At 42.1% G+C, this 19,235-nt stretch overlaps 1 protein-coding gene across 3 annotated transcripts in view; it reads left to right on the top strand.

The window, feature by feature from the left end:
• Positions 1-19,235, top strand: part of TRIP11 (thyroid hormone receptor interactor 11) — an 83,731-nt gene that overhangs the window by 1,771 nt on the left and 62,725 nt on the right. For 2 of the 3 annotated variants that reach the window (XM_008165732.4, XM_005285413.4), the window contains exons 2-6: positions 7,377-7,453; positions 8,401-8,511; positions 9,992-10,270; positions 13,322-13,390; positions 17,752-17,917. In XM_008165732.4, coding sequence (XP_008163954.2) covers positions 7,377-7,453; positions 8,401-8,511; positions 9,992-10,270; positions 13,322-13,390; positions 17,752-17,917 — 702 coding nt within the window. Of the gene's footprint in view, positions 1-1,255; positions 6,372-7,376; positions 7,454-8,400; positions 8,512-9,991; positions 10,271-13,321; positions 13,391-17,751; positions 17,918-19,235 lie in introns of those variants that run through there. The other variant, XM_065595622.1, reaches the window with a different exon arrangement.

Genomic DNA, 19,235 nt, shown 5'->3' with positions numbered 1-19,235 from the left:
GATTGTAAGTCTGACGTGTCCCCCAGGCAAGGCTTTAATATAATTGAATTTTTTCTTATTTCTATTACAGTAGTGCCCAAAAAATCCAATCAAGATCAGAGCCCATTGCATTAAGTACAACAAAATAGGAAAACACAGTCATTGTCTGAAAGCGCTTACAATCTAAAATGATAAAAAGAGGCAAAGGGGGAACAAAAGGGATGTAATGTACAAGCAAAGTGATCAGTTCAGTGACAGTCATACACAGTGTTAATTCTGTGTCTGTTTTAGTATTGGTGTTTAATTTTTCCAAGGCATTTAAGCTTTTTAAATTAAACGTTTGACTTTGCCTGTTATAGCTACACCTCTACCTTGATATAACGCTACCCGATATAACATGAATTCGGATATAACAAGGTAAAGCAGTGCTCCGAGCGGGCGGGGCTGCGCACTCCGGTGGATCAAAGCAAGTTCAATATAACGCAGTTTTACCTATAACGCGGTAAGATTTTTTGGCTCCCAAGGACAGCGTTATATCGAGGTAGAGGTGTATCTGCCTAACATGGTGAAAATATACATACATTAATATAGTTAACATATTACATCTGAAAATTATGGCTTTGTTAGAGAAATACTCTTTAATTGAAGCCTTTGTGATTTTAATGGTTGTGTTACTACCAATAGTAGGACCAGAATTTGGAATTAAATAACATAATTTCACAAGTTTGATCTTATGAAGTAGGTAATCAGCAAAGTAGGAATTCTCTGCAGGCAGGCTGTTCCAGTATTAAGTGCCTCCAGTATTAAGTGGGATGAAGATATTTTGATTACAGGACTGCCAATATAAAAATGCTCCAAAAGAGAGAGGAGTTTGTTCTGATGGCTGCAATATACTCTGAGAAAAGATTGTCTATTTCCCTCTACTCTGAAAGATCTACTTACAGTTTTAGATTTAATAATTGTTTTAACATTCCCAAGCTTATATTATAATACAAGCTTTGTTATCTGCATGTTGGAGGAATGGGGGGTGTCAGTAAGTCATTCAGGTTAACCAAGAGGGAGAGAGTTTGGGCGTAGGAGGGGGCTCAGAGCTAGGGGTTGGGTACGGGAGGGGGTGCAGGATCCAGGCGGCGCTCACCTCAGGCGGTTCCCCTGCTGCTCCTAGGTGGAGGTGCGGCTAGATGGCTCTGCGTGCTGCCTCTGCCTGCAGGCACCGATCCCGCAGCTCCCATTGGCCGTGGTTCTTGGCCAATGGGAGCTGCGGAGCCAGCACGTGGGGCAGCGCGCAGAGCCGCCTAGCCACGCCTCTACCTAGGAGCAGCAGGGACATGTCATTTGCGGGGAGCTGCCCGAGGTGAGCGCCATCCAGGTCCGGCACCCCACACTTCTTCCCGTGCCTCAACACCCTCCCCCGAGCCATCTCCCACACCCAAACTCCCTCCCCGAGCCCACGCCCTGCACTTCCTCCCACATTCCGACTCCTTCATGTCCGTTCCTCCACCTAGGAGCAGCAGGGACATGTTGTTTCCGGGAAGCCATGCGGAGCCAGGTAGGGAGCCTGCTGGCCCTGCGCCAACCGGACTATAAACTGGACTTTCAATGAGGATCAGAAATACCAGTTTATAGAGCTTTCCGGTTGGTAAAATGCCAGATAACAGCTATTACTGTAATTTGATTTGGGACCACATTTCACTTAAATGGATGCATCATCATGGACCATTCTTCTGTTACCTGGAAGTAATACTAAGAGAGATGCAGGATTCAAACTTCTTTGAATAAAGAGTTGACAGTTCTTTTACTATGTTTGTATGCTGTCAGTGTGTGTTGCTCCTGTTCTTTTAATATGGAGATATACCTATCTCATAGAACTGGAAGGGACCTTGAAAGGTCCAGTCCCCTGCCTTCACAGCAGGACCAAGTACCATCCCTGACAGATTTTTGCCTCAGATCATTTGCCTAAATGGCCCCCTCAAGGATTGAATTTACAACCCTGGGTTTAGCAGGTCATTGCTCAAACCACTGAGCTATTCCTCACACCCTTCTGCCCAATGGTGCCTTTGGAAATATGATGTTTCAGCTCAGTAAGAATTCTTTCCATAAATATTTATGTAATCCTTCTGCCACATAGAGCCGGCAGCAGCGAGGGCCAGGTTCAATATCTAGGGGTTCCTTTTCAACAATACAACACACAACTTCTCGAGCTCCCATCCAGTAACCTGGGAAAATTATATACCACCCCAGGGCACCTCTGAGAGGCAATACTTCCCCACTCGCAAGCACAGAGTCTGAGTGTAGAAAATAAACTTTTAATTAAAAGAGGGAAGTCAACCGACAGTAATTAGGGAAAATGCCACAATCAGGATTCATAATCGTAAAATTGTGAGCAGGACACCTACCCCAGAGTGCATGGGGCAGTGCCTTGTGCCTCATGTTCTTGAGTTCTACAACCAAAAATTCCTTTTCTGTGCCCCTCGCTGCTCCCTCACCATACCCCACTCACCGTGGTTGTCCTTGGTAAGTGAGGACCCAGGATTCAGAGGTGCATCTGTCTGAATTCTCCCACCCAGGGAAAAAGGCACCTTGCTTTCTCCGCCATCTAAGCACTTGCTCTGGCTAGCTGCCTGCCAGCTGCTCATTCCTCTCTGGTGGCCGCCGGCTTTTTCCACTCCACTCACCAGCCACCATTCCACTTGCTGGTCACCTTCTACCACCTGCCTCTCTTCTGTGATCTTGGCAGGTCAGTCTCTTGAGGTTTTCTCCCAGCTCTCGGTGATATCTCTTAGGCCTTGGCTACACTTGCAGCTGTACAGAGCTGTGAGTTAAACCAGTCTTCCTACAGCTGAGTAGGGAAAGCGCTGCAGTCTGTCCACATTGACAGCTGCCAGCGCACTGTCGTGGCCACATTTGCGGCAATTGCAGCGCCATTGGGAGCGGTGCATTATGGGCAGCTATCCCACAGAGCATCTCTTCCCATTCTGGCACCATGGGTTGTGGGAAGGGGGCGTGGGTGCGGGGAATTCTGGGTCCTGTCCCAATGCCCCGTGATGCATCGCTTCGCATCCCAGAAATCCTTTTGTTTCTGTCCACCTTTGGCGCCATCTTTCAATGGTTTCTATGCAGCGTGATCTGTCTGCGGGAAATAGAGTCCGAACTGCTGAGGCGTATGCTGACGAGTCTCGCCAGCACGTCACGTTTGGCTGTCGAACTATTCCTTAAGATCCAAAGTGCCAGTGAGAGTGAGGAGTCTGACGATGTTATCGAGCCGTGTAATGCGTACGACACGAAATTGCTTGTGACATTCACGGACATGCTCAGCACTGTGGAACACCGCTTTTGGGCTCGGGAAACAAGCATTGAGTGGTGGGATCACATCGTCATGGAAGTCTGGGATGATGAGCAGTGGCTGCAGAACTTTCGGATGAGAAAAGCCACTTTCATGGGACTGTGTGAAGACCTCGCCCCCACCCTGCAGCGCAAGCACACGAGATTGAGAGCTGCCCTGCCAGTGGAGAAGCAGGTGGCTATTGCAATCTGGAAGCTAGCAACTCCAGACAGCTACTGGTCGGTCGCAAACCAGTTTGGAGTGGGAAAGTCGACCGTTGGAATCGTGTTGATGCAAGTTTGCAGGGCCATTAATCGCATCCTACTTAGAAGAACCGTGACTCTGGGTAACATGCAGGACATTGTGGATGGCTTTGCACAAATGGGTTTCCCTAACTGTGCAGGGGCGATAGATGGGACGCACATTCCTATTCTGCCACCACCCCACCTAACATCCGAGTACGTTAATTGGAACGGGTATTTCTCTATGGTTCTCCAGGCGCTTGTGGATTACCGTGGGCGTTTCATTGACATTAACACAGGCTGGCCAAGAAAGGTGCATGACGCACGCATCTTTCGGAACACTTGGCTGTTCAGGAAGCTGCAGGCCGGGAATTTTTTCCCAGAGCGGAAGATCACAGTAGGGGAAGTTGAAATGCCCATTGCGATCCTTGGAGACCCCGCTTACCCATTCATGCCATGGCTCATGAAACGCTACACAGGGAGCCTTGACAGCAGCAAGGAACAGTTCAACTACAGGCTGAGCCGGTGCCGAATGACTGTGGAGTGTGCCTTTGGCTCTTTAAAGGGCCGCTGGCGATCTCTGTATGGGAAGCTGGACTTGGCCAAACACAGCATCCCCGCGGTTATATCCGCGTGCTGTACCCTCCATAATATTTGTGAAGGGAAGGGTGAAAGCTTCACTCAGGCATGGACCTCCGAGGTTGAACACCTGGAGGCTGAATTTGCATAGCCAGAGAGCAGGGCTATTACAGGGGCCCAGCGCTGGGTTGCAAGGATTAGGGATGCCTTGAGGGAGCAATTTGGGGCTGAAAACCAGCAGTGATATCTGGTGCCCTGCACGGGAGTGAAGTACAGTAGTTCCAATCTTTAGGAATCAGTGTTTGCTAAGCAGACTTGCAATGCCTGTTTATTTCCTGGACTAAGGAATCTTTTACTTTATGCATTAATAAAGAATGTTTTCAAAGCCAAAAAATCCATTTATTGAAAAGAAACACAACTGCTTGGGAATCAGCAAGGGCAAGGGGGTGGAGTGGGGAATGGTACAATCACAGAGTCACATATGTCCTGTCTGGTATGCTGTGCAGTGAGTGCTGCACTTCAGGACAGCTATACTGCATGGTGATGGGGGTTGAGTGCAGAGGGTAAGGGTCATGGTTTTCAGGGCTGGGTGGTGAAGATACTGGTGTTGGAGGCAGCTGGTGGTGTGAAGAACCCGGAAGTTGGGGAAAGTGGGTTGGAGGTAACAGTGGGGCACGAGGCAAAGAGTTTGGGGACAAGGGCGGTGCGGGAGAGGGGCGTTTGCGGTACTGTTCCTTCTGCATGGCTACGAACTCCTGGATAGCGTCTGCTTGGCGCTCCAGGATGCTTATGAGCCGATCCATGCTTTGCTGCCGGTGCTCCGTGCTTTGTCGCCGGTGCGCTGCGTTTTCCTGGCGGATCCTGCTTTCTCTCTCCCTCCAGTTCTGTGCTTTTTCATTCTCTTTAATAGATTGCCGCATCACTTCTTGCAGCATGTTGTCTTTGCTTTTTCGTGGTCTCTTCCTGAGTCCTTGCAGTCTCTGAGCAGGCGATAAGAGGGACGGCTGAGGTCTCAGGTTGTTGCAGCTGTATAGGCAAAATGCAACATTTAACAGAGGCAGCATTGTTTATACCAGACAAAGTAATGATTTCCCCCGCACTTAAGGAGGGCACACACAGGGTCTACACAATAGCATAATTTTCCCGTCCCAAACAGAGCACACATAACCCACGGGAGCCTCAAAATGGTGAGTAAGGGGGACTGATTGTTTCAGGGCTGTACTGTCCTCTGGGTTTCAGTGACTTGGGGAGAGCCAACAGCTGCAGGGGGCACCTACACTGAACACTGTCCTAACATTTTCCACATGAGTTCGTCCTGGACGATATCTTGCTGCTGAGGGTGACCTGGGAAGCAAGGAAGGGTCTTCTACTGCAATATGGCTTCTGCCCTGGCCCATATGCAGCTTGCCTGTGTGCAGCAAAGGTCCCCCCACCCCTTGCGGCACAGTGGTGCGGACACGTTAGCCTGGCTGGGACAAGGACCACGGTGGCTTTCCCGATAAACCTGCGCAAGCACATTGCACACGTTCTGGATGAGACATTCGAAGAGATTACCGACGCCGATTACCGCGATGTGATAAACCACATCAATGCACTATTCCGCATCTAGGCATGCATGCCTAACCCTCCTCTCCCAAAGAGCCCGCACTGAAAAAATTCCTTCCCGAAAAAATAAAACCGCTTACCAGGAACCTGCTGTTCTGTTTGTCCTCCACCAGGTACCGGCGCTGCGACTGGCTACCTTCCTCCTGGCTCGAGAAGAGCTCCTGGCTGCATGCCTCCAGGGATTCCGGGGTGTCTCCATCTGCCCCACCACCCTCACTCCCGTTCTCCTCCTCCTCCTTCTCCTCCCACCCCGGCTCTGAAGTGTCCATGGTGGTTCTCAGAGTGGAGGTGGGGTTAACCCCAAGTATCGCATCCAGCTCTTTGTAGAATCGGCAGGTCGCGGGGGGAGCACCCGAATGGCCGTTTGCGTCGCGGGCTTTGCGGGAGGCACTCCGCAGCTCCTTCACTTTAATCCTGCACTGCAGGGTGTCCTGGTCATGGCCCCTTTCCATCATGTCCTTTGATACCTTCCCGAAGGTATCGTAATTCCTATGGCTGGAGCGCAGCTGGGACTGGACACCTTCCTCCCCCCAAACACTGATGAGGTCCAGTAACTCGCCATTGCTCCATGCTGGGGCTCGTTTGGCGCATGGAGACATGGTCACCTGGAAAGATTTGCTGATAGCACTCCACGCCACGCCTGGGTGAGCAAACAGGAAGGGGATTTTTAAAATTCCCAGGGAATTTTAAGGGAGGGTCACATGGTTGGTTACCTGAAGCCAGAGCAGTAGAGTTTGAACTGATGACCAGAGTGGCTAGAACAGGCATTGTGGGATACTGCCGAATACATCTGGAGGCCAGTCACAGCGCATTGGGCGGCCACAGTGGCGCTGCAGTGGCGGCGCAATACACGCTCTTCCTCTTGGGGAGGTGGAGTACATGCAGCTCTACAGCCACAGAGATACAGCGCTGCAAATGCCTTGCCAGTGTGGACGGGGAGTGAGTTACAGCGCTGGGGGCGGCTTTATTGCGCTGTAACTCGCAAGTGTAGCCAAGGCCTTAGGCTGGGCAGAAATGCTGTTCCACCACAAGTGATTGTAAGCTCTTTTGAGCACTTAAAATAACAAAAGGTTCCTAATGTGCCTTCATCTATAGTACTGTGCTTTTTCTAATTTTGGTTGTCTCCCTTCAGGAAAGGTATAGCAAATTGAAAAAAACTCAAAGAAGTGGAACAAAAATTTAGAGGAAACTTGAGATTTATATGTTTTGTGTTGCAAAAATATGATAAGAGGAATTTCATTGAGGTGTTTAAAATTATAAAGGGTACAGTAAAATAGAACATTTAAATATTTTCAGATTAGAATAGTAGTTTTAGATGCAACAGGAATAAATTTACAGTTTGTTACAGTTTGCCATTGGTTCCAAGAAGTTTCTTTAAAAAAAGCCTAGATAACAGAAAATATTCCAAAATCCTGAATTGAAGAGGTTTTTTGCACTGTAGTCCATAAAATGTTTTTAAAAGATAGAAAGGAAAATAATTAATACATTAGGGAGTAATAATATGTAACTAAGCCAAATAAAGACTTTAAAATATTCTCTTTACCTGAGAATGCTATTTTGTGTCTCTTCCTGGGGAATTGTCACAGCCCAATTCAGATGAGCACAATGTGATTTATTTATTTGTTTGTTTGTTTTTTTAAATCTTTCAGATGCACCAACAGAACACCAAGTATCCAGTTCTAGGCTAAGAGAAATAGAAAGTACTCATGCAACACAGAGATTGGAGGTAAGCAATTCTGGAATGCAAGTAATTAGGAGAAATAAAGGGATGCTGATCAGGGCGATTTTGATTGTTTCTACACATATTAGAAATATGATTTAAAAAAAATGCTCACTCTAGAAATGAGGGTGACAATGATGTTTAAATCCCAATTTTTTAGCCTGGTGACCATCCATCATCACATTCAGAGGGCCAGATTTGTTTAGTGGGCATGGACATATGTGTGTTGTAGATGTATCACCTTTTACATTGATTGCCTTCTCCACTCTGATATTGTTCATGTCAGACAGTGGGACCTTGAAATGTAACAATAGCTCCTGGCTCTGAGATGGTCTCAAGTCCAGGTTTCTTTTAAGTTTCAGCATTTTTCTGGCTGATAAGGAGATGCTTTATGAATAGCTGGGTTTGCATTTCAGACTTGGCTGCGAATCATAGAATATCAGGGTTGGAAGGGACCTCAGGAGGTCATCTAGTCCAACCCCCTGTTCAAAGCAGGACCAATTCCCAACTAAATCATCCCAGCCAGGGCTCTGTCAAGCCTGACCTTAAAAACCTCTAAGGAAGGCGATTCCACCTCCTCCCTAGGTAACCCATTCCAGTGCTTCACCCACCCTCCTAGTGAAAAAGTTTTTCCTAATATCCAACCTAAACCTCCCACATGGCAACTTGAGACCATTACTCCTTGTTCTGTTATCTGGTACCACTGAGAACAGCCTAGATCCACCCTCAAAACTAATCTAGAAGGTGTAATTTCCAGCCTATAACCCTCAATCCAGATTTTTATATGCGGTATTTTAAATTTCAAAGAGGTGTTTAAGTTTGAAAGAGTAAAGTAGGACAACATGGGAAGTCTGCAACATAGCTATTTGAATTTTTTCTCCCATTAGCAAATTCCTTAGGAACGTAAGCTTTAGTTTTTTACATTTATTAATAGTCACTTTGCACTTTTCTAGAACGAGAGACTGAAGAAGGTTTGCAGTGATCTAGAAGAAAAGCATGAAGCAGCAGAGCTTCAGATAAAGCAGTTGTCCATCGAGTACCGAAATCAGCTGCAGCAGAGAGAGGTACAGTGCAGCACAAATAACTTCAGGCAATATATGTCTGTATTCGTTAACAAAAATGTACTACATTAAGTTTGTTTGTATACTTATTGACGAGATAAAGATATCTATTCTACAATCTCTAAAGGTGAGAGGCAAGCAGACCGTTCATCATGGTACAAAGTACCCTATTGCTCATCCTGTCATTTATGCTGTTGCTCATTTATAAATGTACAGATTTTCTCAATCACTCACAAAATTCTTCCAAATCACGTGACATCAGTTTACACGTACACCTGCCAGATGACTTAATATAATGTAGCTATTGATCTAAATAGCCTCAGAAATATCTTGTCTGATGTCACAGTTTCTCCCTATTTTATTACCATTAAGGAACAACAGAGTAGATTAACCACCACATATGATTATAAATTATTTTATAGTCCTAAATCACACTTTTTGGAAGGATAGGTAAGAAAGGAGAAAATTCTCTTTAAAAGTGTTTATTTCTATTGTTCTTTCAGATGTTCATTTGGTTTAAGTGTAGATTTAAAAATGGGACAGGATCAGCATTCGCAGCTCTGGAAAGTGGATTTTTGGGCGAAAAGTAATCCTCTATGCATGCAACTGTATAATGTGAGATTTTAGAGCCTTCTAAACAAGGAAAACTATCAACGCATTTATAAAAATTGCTTTTACTGAATGGGTTTTTAGCAGAAAGAATATCTTTGAGACGTGTGTTGCACCCATTGAAGTCAATATCAGATCTCCCATTGACTTCAGTGAGAGCAGGATCAGACCCTTGATTCGTATGTGCATAGGAAAGGACATATTGAAGTTGGAAAAGCAACATCTGGATATTTGTAGTATTTTGTCCATTCTGTATCTTAGTGTAAACCATTTTCTTTTGCTCTAAGAGTGACTTCTTTAATATAGTATATTGTGAATGCAAAACCAGCAATACATTGAAAAGTTGGAGTATAAAATAACCTCAATTTTAATATCAAAATAAATAACCTGAGGAACCCTGTACTGGTTGCTTTTATTGTAATATTTAATTAAAAAATCTACCACTTTTATATTTAACTGTGTTGTGGGACTTGGTACTCAGAAGCCTTGCTGTAGAATTTAGGTACATTTGCCTGCTAAATACCCCAAAACCTTTATTTACAAGGGAAGCATTCTTTTTAAGGGGCAGTGAGGATACTTTGCTTATATGGTGCCTTTAGCTGACTAGTGTTTAAATGGTAAAGGAATAATTTTTAGAAGCAGTTTTTACAAGAGTCCTTGCTTTATAAGAGGCCAGTCAAGAACATTCCTCTCCATAGAGTTGGAGAGAAAACATTTTTTTTTCCCAGTGAAAGAACAAGGAGATCTCAGTAATTTTATGTCAGATGAGAATACAAATAGCAGGTTTAAATTTCATCTATTTACAAGAGATAAAGTGAATATACTTTGAGATTTTCTTCTTACTAAAATCATGCACTGTATTCTATATATTTAGGTTGAAATCAGCCATCTAAAAGCTAGACAGAATGCACTACAGGAACAATTGCAGAAGTTGCAGACAGCTGCTCAGTCAGCACAGTTAGGAGCTGGTGTTTTGCCACCAACCACTACATCAGCTTCCTTTGTTCCAGTGGTTAGACATCATTCTTCAGGTTTTCAAGGGGATGACATGGACTTTGGAGATGTAATCTGGTCCCAGCAAGAAATAAACAGATTGTCCAATGAAGTTTCTAGACTTGAATCTGAGGTTGACCACTGGATGCTGATAGCACAGGTGGGTGATTTTTCCCTATATTTAGTACATTGAGTGAATTGGTCACTCTTAAAGCCAGTCATGTTCAAGTTCATGTTCAGCAATTATATGTAGAAAAGTAGCATTTAGGTTGACATAGCTGCTGTGCTCAAGAGTGTTACAAATCCACATCCCTGAATACCACATAGCTATGCTGACCTAATCCCCAATGTAGACACCGCTAGGATGATGGAAGAGTGCTTCCAGCGACCTAACTACTGTTGCTCAGGGAGGTGGTGTTCCTACAGCAATGGAAAAACCCCTTCTGTTGGTGCAGGCTATGTCTACACTGCAGGGTTATGCTGGCATAGCTGTGGCGCTGTAGTTGCGCTGCATTAATCACCACAGGCACTAATACATTCTAATTCTGGTTTTGCTGGTTGGTGACCCTTGGTAACTTTCAGTCACTGTTGTCCATTTGTAAAAAATTGGTAATACATAAAGACCTGCCTTGCAGAAGTGATCTAAAGATTAACTAACCTGTAGATGGTGATCTGAAAAATATATAGCACTGTATAAATTCTAAATATTATTTTTACTTTCTGAGAAAAGGAGCCATAGTAAGACTTAGTTATGGAGACTGAATTTCTTTACTCTTCGCATTATATTAATAATACAGCCTCTCCCACCCCCTTAAAATCTGTAAAAATGTTTTATAAGTAGGGCTGTCAAGCCATTAAAAAAATTAATCACGATTAATCATGCCATTAAAATAATTAATTGCGCGATTAAACAATAATAGAATACTGTACCATTTATTTAAATTATTGGAGGTTTTCTACATTTTCAAATATATTGATTTCAATTATAACACAGAATACAAAGTGTACAGTGTTCACTTTATATTTATTTTTCTTGCAAATATTTGCACTGTAAAAAAGAAATAGTATTTTTCAGTTCACTTAATACAAGTACTATAGTGTAATCTCTTTATCATGAAAGTTGAACTTACAAATGTAGAATTATGTACAAAAAATAACTGCATTCAAAAGTAAAACCATGTAAAACTTTAGAGCCTACAAGTCCACTTGGTCCTACTTCAGCCAATCGCTCAGACAAACAAGTTTGTTTACATTTTCAGGAGATAATGCTGCCTGCTTCTTGTTCACAATACCACCTGAAATGGAGAACAGGTGTTTGTTGTAGCTGGCCTCGCAAGATATTTACATGCCAGACATGCTAAAGATTCATATGTCCCTTCATGTTTTAACCAACATTCCAGAGGATACGCGTCCATGCTGATGAAGGGTACTGCTCGATAACCATCCAAAGCAGTGCGGGCCGATGCATGTTCATTTTCATTATTTGAGTCAGATGCCACCAGCAGAAGGTTGATTTTCTTTTTTGGTGGTTTGGATTCTGTAGTTTCTGCATCGCAATGTTGATCTTTTAAGACTTCTGAAAGCATGCTCTACACCTCATCCCTCTCACATTTTGGAAGAGATTCTTAAATTTTGTGTTGAGTGCTGTAGCTATCTTTAGAAATCTCACATTGGTACCTTCTTTGCGTTTAATCAAATCTGCAGCAAAAGTGTTCTTAAAATGAACATGTTCTGGGTCATCATCCAAGACTACTATAACATGAAATATATATGGCACAATGTGGGTAAAATAGAACCGGAGACATAAAATTCTCCCCCAAGGAGTTCAGTCACAAATTTAATTAACGCATTCTTTTTTTAACAAGCCTCATCAGCATGGAAGCATATCTTCTGGAATGGCAGCCGAATCATGAAAGGGCCTACAGATGTTTAGCAGATCTGGCACGTAAATACCTTGCAATGCCGGCTACAAAAGTCCCATGTGAACGCCTGTTCTCACTTTATGGTGACATTGTAAATAAGAAGTGGGCAGTATTATCTCCTGTAAATGTAAACAAACTAGTTTGTGTTAGCGATTGGCTGAATGAGAAGTAAGATGGAGTGGACTTGTAGGCTCTAAAGTGTTGCATTGTTTTGTTTTTGAGTGCAGTTATGTAACCAAAAAAAATCTACGTATGCAGTTTCGTGATAAAGAGATTGCACTACTACAGTACTTGTAAGAGGTGAATTGAAAAATACTGTTTCTTTTGTTTATCATTTTTACAGTGAAAATATTTTTAATCAAAAATAATTCTATAAAGTGAGCAGTGTACACTTTGTATTCTGTGTTGTAATTGATATCAATATATTTGAAAATGTAGAAAAACATCCAAATATTTTAAATAAATTTCAATTGGTATTTTATTGTTTAACAATGTGATTAACTCAAAAAAATTAATTGTGATTAATCGCGTGAGTTAACTGCAATTAATCAAGAGCCCTATTTAGGCAAAGAGTTTCTTAAGCATTTACAAGGGTTCAACCCAAAATAATATAACTTCTTTGGGGATTTTCATATGTAGGCTTCTAAAAAGTACTTTTTCTCTTGTTGTTTGTGCTATTGATTGTAAATTACTACTCTGCCAATGCACAAAGTGATACTGTAGTTGCAAATTTTTATTATAAATTTTACCATCTGTAATTTTCCCTTACCACTTACCTTCATTTTCTGTCAGTTATAAAAATTCTCATTGTTGTGATCAAGTAGAGCCCAATCCTGCAAACTCTTACTCATGTGACTGATCTTTACTCAAGCAACTAGTGTGTTTGATTTCAGTGATATTACTCGTGTCCATAGCATCTACAGTTATGTATACTGGAATTAAAATACAGTGAATATGTAGGTTTTCTTTAAATGCAAGAAACTGTTAAATATGCTAGCATGTCATAAATGCAATCAATATACTGTGAAATTTGTGCACAAAAAAATCCAATAGCTGTTCTTATGTTTCAATAGAGAAATGCTATTTTATATTTTTTTCTTTACCTACCTTTTACCTATGTTTGAATGTTGTGATAGAGGCTTACTTACTTTTAGTAAGTACTTTTAGTGTCCTTGCATTTTCTATTTTATTAAGAATTATATGCTGTTGAAGTGCTCAAAGGAAAATAAACCGTTGTTTATCTCAATTTATTTCCCAAACTAAAGTATTATTTTTCTTTTTTTATCTAGTCTTCCAGAGTACAAGGAACAAATAATGCTGATCAAAGTGAAATCTGCAAGCTGCAAAATATTATCAAAGTAAGGTGACAGTTTTCACAAATCAACCCACACACATAAATTTTTTTATAATTTGCAGCTAAGCCCCCAGTCCTGCAAACATTTACATGTGTAGTACCAATGCCTGCAGTCATATTTCATATGAATCAAGTTAAGTGTATGCATAAGTGTTTGCACGATCAGGGCCTAAGTCCTTTGTACTAAACAAAGTGTATTGGCATATAATATACACATTTACCCCCATATAATGCAATCCTCAGGAGCCAAAAATCCCTACTGCGTTATTGGTGAAACCCCATTATATCGGGGTAGCCGTGGCAGGGCTCCAGTGGTGATTTAAAGAGCCTGGAGCTCCGGCTGCTGCGGGGAGCCCGGACCCTTTAAATCGCCACCCAGGCCCTGCTGCCGGAGCCCTAGGGTAGTGGCGGTAGGGCTCCAACGGTGATTTAAAGGGCCCAGGGCTCCCCACAGCGGCCAGAGCTCCGAGCCCTTTAAATCGCCTGCCAAGCCCTGCTGCCGCAGCTCCAGGGTAATGGTGACAGGGCTCCAGCGGTGATTTAAAGGGTCCTGGGCTATGGCCGCTGTGAGGAGCCCGGGTCCTTCAAATTGCTGGCTGAGCCCCGCTGCCGGAGCCCTGGGGTTACCACGCTATATGCAAACCCATGTTATAGCGGGTCGTGTTATATCGGGGTAGAGGTGTAATTGTGTTTATAACCGAAATGTTGCCACACCGCCTATATTTAAAAAAAAATTCTGATTGATTAGATGAACGAGTGTCTCTCAGGTTGGTCGTACAACTGGCTTGTTACAATATTATAGGCTTGAAAATATAAAGTTTGTAAGATTAAGGCCAACACTTCAAAAGTAGCCAGTGATTTGTAGTGCCTCAATTTTTGGATGCCCATCATGGGATACCTTGAGGTTGCTTTCCCTCTCCAATCCCTTTCCCCAGTCTCTATAACTCCAAGTGAAGTCAGTGGGAACTATAGGTGTTAAGCACTTCTGAATTTCAGACCCTTGATGGCTAACTTAGACACCATACAAATTTTGGTCTTAATTTGTAAGGTACATATTTTGTACAGGGGCATATCTGGACGTAATTTTGTCCTGAGTCCTGTTTTTTAAGTTAAGCATTATTAATGTACTATATAGGTGTGAAGGCATATACTGGTAATGTTACATGGTATACATATATAAATACATATGTAAATGGTGAAATAAGACAGTTTTTTATACTTACAATGAAGCTGGAAAATCAAATCAATTTTATTTTCAATACATGGTAAGGTGAGAGTAAGTGTATTATCTAGTATAACTTATATTTTTCTAGTTTGTTTTTCTCCCATATTTGTGTGTTTTAACATAAGTCATAATGAATGATGGAGAGGAGACTTCCTGGTAATTAATACTTACCTGGAGAAGTTCAGGGAATGACAGGAAAACTCCTCCTGATCACGCATTGCTGCTATTAAATGTTAGTTATTACGTCCTTATTATTTATCCTATGTAAGTAAATAGTGCTCACCTTTTTTCTGTATTGAAAAGTGAAAAACCTAATTGCACCTTGCCGGGGATGCATAATTCTAGCTATACTACTAGAAACAGCTATTTTTTCTAGAGTTCCAATAAGCTTAGAATATTTAATTTATAAATATGATTAGAAGGAAGGTATATTGTTGCAGTTGTCTCTTCTCCACAGTCTTGGATACTTAAGGCAACTTTCAAATTAGGAAAAGCTCTAAATCAGTAACTCTCAACCTTTCCAGACTACTGTACCTATCCCTTTCAGGAGTCTGATTTATCTTGCATTCCCCAACTTTCACCAGACTTGCTTACAAAATCAGACATAAAAATACAAAAGTGCAACTGCACAATATTACAGAAAAATTGCGTACTTTCTCATTTTTACCATATTATAAAATAAATTAATTTGAATATAAATACTGCACTTACATTTCAGTGTACAGTATATAGAGTAGTATGAACAAGTCATTGTATGAAATTTTAGTTTCTGCTGACTTCGCTAGTGCTTTTTATGTAGCCTTGTAAAACTAGGCAAATATCTAGATGAATTGATGTACCCCCTGGCAGACCTCTGCGTATCCCAGGAGTACATATACCCGTGATTGAGAACCAGTGCTCTAAATCAGTATAACAGAAGTCTGAGTGAGCTCTGCAGCCCTTTTTACATACTTTTCATTGTGGACCAGTCTTTTCCACAAATGATGTGACACTTTGCTCTCTGGCTGGTTCAGAAAGTTAGTCTTTCTTTTGCCTTCTATGATGTACTGTAATGTTACATTTGTCTACTAAGGTGTAAATAATCCACACACTGTAACTCTTCCCAAAACAAGTGCCAGCCTCTAGTCCTATGACCTGCTCCTGCTCCAAAAGAAGTGTGTTGCAGGGCTCTCATTGACTTCTTTGGGAGCAAGTTTAAGCCCTCTGTGAGAATCTCAAGGTTGTGGAATCTCTTCCAAAATGAGTCCAGGTTACAGAATTGAGCCCGCGTTCTGTCAAAGTAGAAGCAATCCAATATTTTAATTTTTTTAGCCATTTGTGACAAAAGTTATTTTTTTCACCAGGACAAATGAATTGACCATGATTCTTCTTTCAAGAATAGTCCCAGCTACTCTCCCTAGTGAGGCTGAATTTTCTTGTTGCTTAAAGAGGAGAGAGTTGAGGCTAAGGTTGTGGGCTGCATTCTGGCTGTTAGTAAATTCCTGTGTTTGCATAAGGTAAGGGCTTGTCTACATGGAAAGTTAGTACCCAGCAAGCCAGGATGTGAATCTACAGGGCATCAGCTTGCCACACACTAACTCACTATGTGGACACTGCTACCACACAGTAAAAGTCCCGGAGTGTAGAATAGTACTTTGGCACTTTCACTGCACTGTAGTAATGTCCACGGGGCGAGTTAATGCATGGCAAGCTTGTGCCCTGTAGATTCACATTCTGGCTTTCCAGGCATTAACTTGGCATGTGCACAAGCCCTAAGTTACTTTTTTGGTGAAAGAACACTGCCAACTATCCCTATAGCTGATAAATGTTTTTGTTTTCAATTTTGCATTACAGTCAAGCTCCAAGACGACATTTTTTCCTTTCAGTATTTGTAAAGTTCTTAGAAGATGTGACATGCTTTATAAGTGCTAAGTACTTTTGTTATTTAAGCGATAACGTTCAGAGTGGGCACTTCCAGGGACTGAGGATCTGAAGAAAAGCTAAGGGGATTTAACATAGCTGGTTATTAACTGCTGCTATGGATTGCTTTATCTGGGAGTGTAGGGGGGTTGTGGGGTATGTGTCACTATTGCTATACTTTTCTCTGTGCTGAAAAGATCAGAGTAGAAATGCACATCCATGGGACATAGCGTCGTGTTACACAAAAGTGGTCAGACAACATGTACAGTTACAAATAGGAAAATAGCATTCTGTGCTCATGATTCCATTAAAAACGCACACACACAGATTTTTGTTGTCATTACTTCCTTGTTCAAGAAACTTGTTCACCTGTTTACTTGGCAGCCCTGACGTATCAATGGTTGGAGTTTCCTAATTAACATGAGTTCTCCATCCAAACAAAATTATTATCTGAATTTTCATTCATAGAGGTCAGGGATTTTTTGTCTGTCATTGCAACAAGGTGGTAGATCTGAAAATACAAGTTATTTGACATTTGAGACAATATTAACCTGATTATAATTTAACTATGTGAGTGGAGTGTGTGTATGTGAGAGGTGAGGTGGTGGTGAAGGAGAAAAAAATCCAGTCATCTACCATCTGGATGTCCTAATGCAGGGATCGGCAGCCTTTGGCATGCAGCCCGTCAGGGAAAATCCGCTGGCAGGCCGGGACGGTTTGTTTACCTGCAGCATCCACAGGTTTGGCCGATCGCAGCTCCCACTGGCCACAGTTCGCCGTTCCAGGCCAATGGGGGCTGCGGGAAGCGGCGGCCAGCACATCCCTCGGCCCACGCTGCTTCCCGCAGCCCCTATTGGCCTGGAATGGCGAACCGTGGCCAGTGGGAGCTGCGATCGGCTGAACCTGCGGACGCTGCAAGTAAACAAACCGTCTCAGCCCGCCAGTGGATTTCCTTGAAGGGCCGCATGCCAAAGGTTGCCGATCCCTGTCCTAGTGTATACATTCTCCTATGTGTCTGAGATTACAAGTTCTTTGAGGTGGGGCTCTTTTTATTTTTGTAGTTTGTACCATGCCAACCACATTGATTGATTGTATAAATAAATAATTTTTAAACAGGCATGTTTTATTTTTGGTGTAAAATATTTGGCATTATCTTTGCAGGTGCAGAAAAATATTCTTTTAAAATGTATACATACTGTGTGTCTGCATTCTAAATATTTTTTTTCAATTACACTTTTTAGGAGCTGAAACAGAATTTAAGTCAAGATATAGATGAACATCAGCATGAGCTTTCAGTATTACAGGATGCACATCGACAGAAACTAGCAGAGATAAGTCGTCGGCACTGGGAGGAATTAAGTGAATATGAGGAGCGAATTGAAGAACTTGAAAATCAGTTACAGCAAGGTATTTATTACCCTGCAATCATTCTATTTTATTGGCTGTTACCCTCAGCTTTTATATGGAATGAACTTCATTCAGAAATCAAATGCACATACAAATGAGCAGTATAATCTACGTCCAATACATTCATATGGATTTAGCAAATCTTTAGTTTGGTTATAATTGACTTGAGCACATTTAATTGCATTGTTAATGGCTGCTCTTCAGAAGAAAACGCACATGTGACTTTCAGCTGTCCACCAACAGATTCTGGTCTAGATACTGAGTGAGAAACTCTTCAAGTCTGTTAAATTTATTTTTCAGAGCTATGGGGTTACTACCTGTGGAAGGCTTCTCTCCTGCTATTACCAATCTACTAGGGTTGAAAACTATCTGAGAAACAGATCTATCTCTTCACTTGTATTCACTGCGGGATATTTTTTTAAACTCCTGGACATTAATTTGTCCCCAAATAATCTACTTACTTCCATATCCTCAGGCAGGTGGTATGCACTAAATCCATAAAGCCAACACATGTTTGATTCCAATCCAATATTGATTTGGAAAGAGACTGCAGAATAGAGTGAAAACTTTTCAACTCAAAAAATAATTCTAGAGGCAAGTAGTAGATACTAAATGGGTCACTCACTGAATGATATGAAGTCAGAGTTGATGGTGATGAGGGCTGTATAAGTTCCTGGTTGGATGGGTTGGTAGATAAAACACTTTCTAGCAACAAGTGCCTTTATCTGTTTTTCTTGTACTGGGATATCTTTGGATGCATAGAAGTGAAAGTTTGTATGTGTTATTAATTGGGTCTCTTTTTGGCGGGGGCCTCATTTACAAGTTCATATCTAAACTTAGTAAGTTTCGTTTGTAATTGATTCATCAAAACTATGCCACCCAAAGAGTGTGTGTTACCCTCTGGGAAAGAGAGGTACTTCCAATGACAACTGTCCCTTCCCAGAATGAAAGAGAAACTCCATCACCGACAGTGTCTCCTCAGATATAGAATTAGGCAGAAGCACCATGTAAGAACCTTTTGAGGTCTCAACCAGAGGTGGTAGGGAACTGACTCATGGTATCTTAATGCCTGTTAAAATTGTTCTCTGTCTTCTGACTTCTTTCAAAATAATCCTTTTAAAGAGTCTTGGGTGAAATCAAAGGCATGAGCCACGCATCTCTTGCATAATGACTCAGCTGTAAGACAAAATACTTCTCACACTTCTTAGTATGATATTACTCACCTATGACCATACCCTTGCTAAATTGTGTTTTCACCCATCTGGTATCGTCTGGATGCAGATCCTAGAAATTCTTGTTTTCAGAATCTACGTAGTCG

The sequence above is a fragment of the Chrysemys picta genome, chromosome 4 (assembly GCF_011386835.1).
Source record: "Chrysemys picta bellii isolate R12L10 chromosome 4, ASM1138683v2, whole genome shotgun sequence".
NCBI classification, from domain to species: domain Eukaryota; kingdom Metazoa; phylum Chordata; order Testudines; family Emydidae; genus Chrysemys; species Chrysemys picta.
This window is presented reverse-complemented; position numbering and strand designations above follow the sequence as displayed.